General features: G+C 32.3%; 1 protein-coding gene across 1 annotated transcript; it reads left to right on the forward strand.

The window, feature by feature from the left end:
• The first annotated feature begins 1,498 nt into the window (after positions 1–1,498).
• On the forward strand, positions 1,499–4,118 carry LOC18043050 (stearoyl-[acyl-carrier-protein] 9-desaturase 5, chloroplastic). Its single transcript, XM_006432266.2, has 3 exons — positions 1,499–1,674; positions 2,520–2,979; positions 3,470–4,118. The coding sequence occupies exons 1-3, from the start codon at positions 1,538–1,540 to the stop codon at positions 4,037–4,039; spliced, it is 1,167 nt and encodes a 388-aa protein (XP_006432329.1). The 5' UTR covers positions 1,499–1,537; the 3' UTR covers positions 4,040–4,118.
• Positions 4,119–4,741: the final 623 nt, after the last annotated feature.

Here is a 4,741-nt window from a genome sequence, read left to right on the forward strand (position 1 = left end):
ATGGTAATATTGTAAACTTATGCTATCAGGAGGTTTTTGGCCATTATAAAAATAGCAAGGGAAAATGGTATATGTTGATTACTGTAGGGGGGAAATTGGCAATCTCCCAAAATACAAATCATTATATATCATATTACCACATGATCAAATTATCGCCACAACTACTGTATGTTCTCTCTAGTATCAAAGTTTTGATCTATTAATTTCATATTTTTTATACTTTACTTTTATTTTCCATTATCAGATTCAATAAGAGTTTTATAAGATTACGTAAATTTTCATTGAACTATGAACAATTTCACATTAAGGTTGACTATGACTTTTAACATTCATTCTATTTATATTTTTCTATAGTCATAGTGTTATTGTAACAAGTTTAATTTGAATATATTGCATATTAATTACCTTTTTATTTTATTCAGGTTATGTACTAATAAGAACTTTTATCATATTTTATGTAATAGATTATGAAAGTTCATTAGATTTCATTTAATTATTTTTTTTTCATTTTATGTAATTTTATGTGTTTTAAAAAGAAAAAAACATGTTTAAACATTATTAAATATATTGTAAAAGAAAAGGTAATTTAGATTTACATCTATTTGGTCATTATATAATAAAACAACACTTTTGCAATAAATTTACCAAATGCATGTATACTACTTTTTAAACTCATAGCTAAAGTTGACAAAACAGGTGACAAAGTCATGTTCGTCTCGTCTCAGTATTGTGGCAAATTTAGGTTAACCCAAATAGAACCCATTTAATAATCATGTCAAAATATTGAGACTCTAACCTGACACAAAAAATAAACGGGTTATCTAATAATCCACTTAATATCTATATATTTAACAAAATTTATATCAAACATTTACACTCCTTTTGTGTTTGTGAGTGTGTGTAATTTATCGATATTATAAAAAAAAATATATATATATATATATTTACTAAAATATTATACATTTACACTATTAAAGTTCTAAATCTATATAGAATTTTATAAATAAAACACCATGTATATGTTCATCATTCCTAAAAGAAAAGAAGAAGAAGAAGAAGAAGAAGAAGAAGCGATAACATGTCTAATATTTGAATTTTGATCACAAGAACTTATAAATTGGTTTAGAATAAAAAACATAATTGTGTTATTAATATAGTAAATAGGTAAAAACTTTAAATCTAATCCAACAAAAAAAAATTGTATTGACCAAAACCCAACTTATTTAATAATAATATAAAATTTGAGAATCTATACCCATTTATATATCATGTTCCTGTCAAATAAGTGAATAGTGTCAAATTTTGCCTGCTCTATTGATTATAAGCAAACAAAGCAAAAAATACTAGTAACTAAAATCAAGGTAACTTTCAAGGAAAAATAATTAATAAATTACGCCTTTTTTTGAAACTCTGAAACAACTGTTTTTCAGAGCGTTACACACTTCTCCTTTATGTATATGTAGGTGCTTTCTGGGTGTGAGGCGGATACACGAAGAAAAGGAAAGTTTCAGGAAAATCATAAGTGGGAAGAAAAAGAATGGCTCTGAAACTAAACACATTCTCCTTCTTCGTACCCCGGAAGCTCCCTTATTCTCAATCTTACCGAAGGAGCATCATCAGAACCAAATCATCTCCTCCAGCGTTGATGTGCTCTACTCTTGGCGCCGAAACTAAGTGAGTTTATTTATTTATTTTGAATTATTATTTTTATCATTTTTGTACATAGACCAAGTTGCTTTCTGCCAACATTGAAATGTATTTTTCATAAAATACACTCTGTGAAGTGATCAGTTAATAATTTTTTATTTTAAGGACATGCATAATGATGTTGCATGCTGTGTGATTTAATTGGCACAAAACTGAGATACTATGCATGCCAGTTTCTGATTTTCTAATTTGGTCGTGTTGATGTGCGTGGAGCTCTTACAGCATGCACCAACAATTGATTCACACGAAACTAAAACACTCTCAAGCAGCTGCGTAGTGTTGTGTGTGCTCACTTGTCACATATATTGACTACATGATTGAAGGACCAACGAAAGCCTAAAAATCCAAAATCTAGATTTTGCTGTCAAGATTGCGCATGATAAAACAATTCATATTAGTTGCGTTGAATGAAAATTAAACAAACTAAAAGAGAAAAAAAAATTGATGGCCCTGAGACTGCAAGCAGTTTACTTTATGTCCCGCAAGCTACCTTCTCAATGCCACTGCATCGCTTCTCCTAGATGCTTGATGCTTTCTTCTCTTCACACCAAAACTATGTAAGCCTTCTTAATTTTTTAGTTAAATTTTGTATCATATATGGTAGCAAATTAATTAATCAAGGGTCATATTGGAGTATTTTCAGGCAAGATCTCAGTTTGCTTAGATGGGTCTTTGTCTTTTTGTGTTCGCTTACACTTTGTCTTCTTTTGTATCGGAAATTGTGTTGAGTCATAGAAATAGAATAATTTTCACTTAGGAAATTAAAGTTCTGCACTCAAAATGATTCTTCAATTTGGTGATCATCATCACAGGGACGTCGTGACGCATTCCATGGCACCAGAAAAAGTTGAAATATTCAAATCATTGGAGACTTGGGCTGAGCACAACGTTTTGATTCACCTGAAACCCGTCGACAAAAGTTGGCAGCCAACCGATTTTCTGCCGGAATCCGAAGCATCAGAAGGATTCTTTGAACAGGTCAAGGAGTTGAGAGAAAGATGCAAGCAACTCCCTGCTGAATATTTCGTTGTGTTGGTTGGGGAAATGATCACAGAAGAAGCTCTGCCAACTTACCAAACAATGCTTAACTCACTAGATGGTGTTAGGGATGAGACTGGTGCAAGCCTCACTTCTTGGGCAACCTGGATTAGGGCTTGGACTGCTGAAGAGAACAGACATGGTGACCTTCTCAATAAGTATCTTTACCTCTCTGGCCGTGTAGACATGAAGCAAATTGAGAGGTCCATTCAGTATCTTATCCGCTCAGGAATGGTAACATCTATCAGTCTTTCTTTACTTCCTTAGTATCTTACCCTTAATTATATATATTTATATACATATAAAATATATATGTATATGTATATTAAAATTTAAAAAATAGAGAATTATTAAGTAAATTTCAACGAAAAATAATAGACAATCAGCATATTTTGGGCTTTTTTTAAAAAAAAAAACTAACTGGTTAATTGGGTTAAAATCTATGGACTAATTGTTTAAAAAAATTATGAATTAAAAGAGAATTTTACATGTATTTATTTACACGAAATCTAAAATATCACTATTGTTTCTACATATTTACTAAATTATTCTGTTTATACATATTTACTAAATTATTCTCTACGTTTAACTTGTTAAAATGTTAGCAATATTTTGAGTAATTTTTTTTTAAATAACTGATCTAAACTGCAATGACTCAAGGCGATCAAATTTACCCATATATTTTTAATTTTTCAATATTAAATTTTGGTGTAATCTATTATAGGACCATAATTTTGAAAACAATCCGTACAACGGGTTCGTCTACGCATCGTTTCAAGAAAGAGCAACATTCATATCACATGGCAACACAGCGAGGCTAGTCAAGAAGCATGGGGACATGAAGCTGGCACAAATATGTGGCACCATTGCCTCCGATGAGAAACGCCATGAAACTGCCTACGCAAAGATTGTTGAAAAGCTCTTTGAAATCGACCCGGACGACACCATCTTAGCTTTAGCAGGCATGATGAAGAAAAGGTTCAGAATGCCGGGACATTTGATGTATGATGGGCAAGATGATAAGACTTTTGATCACTTCTCAGCTGTTACACAAAGGCTTGGAGTGTACACTGGCCAGGACTATGCTGATATCTTGGAGTTTCTGATTAAGAGATGGGGAGTGGAAAAGTTGGTAGGTCTTACAAGTGAAGGGCGTAAAGCTCAGGATTTTGTGTGTGGATTGCCTTCGAGGATTAGAAGAATATTGGAGAATAAAGCTCTGGTAGATATGGCTGAGAAAGCAGGCAGTGCTGTTCCTTTCAGCTGGGTTTTTGGCCAAGAGATAAGGATTTAATAAGGGCAGCTTATGGCTATATTTGATGCCTATTAAATTAAAAATAGCCAAAGCTTGCTACTTTGTAATGTTAAACATTTGCATGAACACTTAATTTCCAATAACAACTTTTTATTTTAAGTTTTGTTTAAAGCAAGCACTAAGAGAAGCTCCTTGAGGTTGATGATTGGTAAATTAATAAATAATAGAAATAGACGAATAGGGAGTGCCCTGGAGCAAGCAATTAATGGCTACAAAAATGAAACATCACTCCATATAAAACCAAAATTGAAGACATCTCAATTAGAATTAAGAAGAAGTGTTTTTTTTTTTTAATTGCAGAATGAAATAAGGGCAATTCGCAATTCAGTACTTACTTGCATAATCACCTATATTTTTCCTCTCAAAAAAGTATCGTCTTAAGTAAAATAAATGCAAGCAATTGAATGTCTCAGTCAATGACGAGGGAGATGTTAATATGTCGTTGGCGAGTTTCATGAAGCCGTTGCGGTCATATTCCACCAGCTAGCCTATTTTGTCAAGGGTAAATTTGACTGTACCCTCCTACTAGAGTGACTATCTTCAAAATATCCTCCAAGGATACGAAAACATCACTCTACCCCTAATTGCCGTGATCTTCCTTTTAAAATAATGAGCTTAAAGGGTAAAATCAAGGGTAAAATAATGAGCTTAAACACCGTAACGAGCGTTAGCCTAGAGAAT

Source organism: Citrus clementina, unplaced genomic scaffold (genome assembly GCF_000493195.1).
Source record: "Citrus clementina cultivar Clemenules unplaced genomic scaffold, Citrus_clementina_v1.0 scaffold_5, whole genome shotgun sequence".
Classification (NCBI taxonomy): domain Eukaryota; kingdom Viridiplantae; phylum Streptophyta; class Magnoliopsida; order Sapindales; family Rutaceae; genus Citrus; species Citrus x clementina.

Bases quoted from the DNA above. Each gene is read 5' to 3' on its own strand.
- LOC18043050 (XM_006432266.2), top strand. From the start codon at position 1,538: ATGGCTCTGAAACTAAACACATTCTCCTTCTTCGTACCCCGGAAGCTC. The intron at 1,675-2,519 runs GTGAGTTTATTT...TCATCATCACAG, and splicing joins ACTCTTGGCGCCGAAACTAA to GGACGTCGTGACGCATTCCA. The intron at 2,980-3,469 runs GTAACATCTATC...AATCTATTATAG, and splicing joins ATCTTATCCGCTCAGGAATG to GACCATAATTTTGAAAACAA.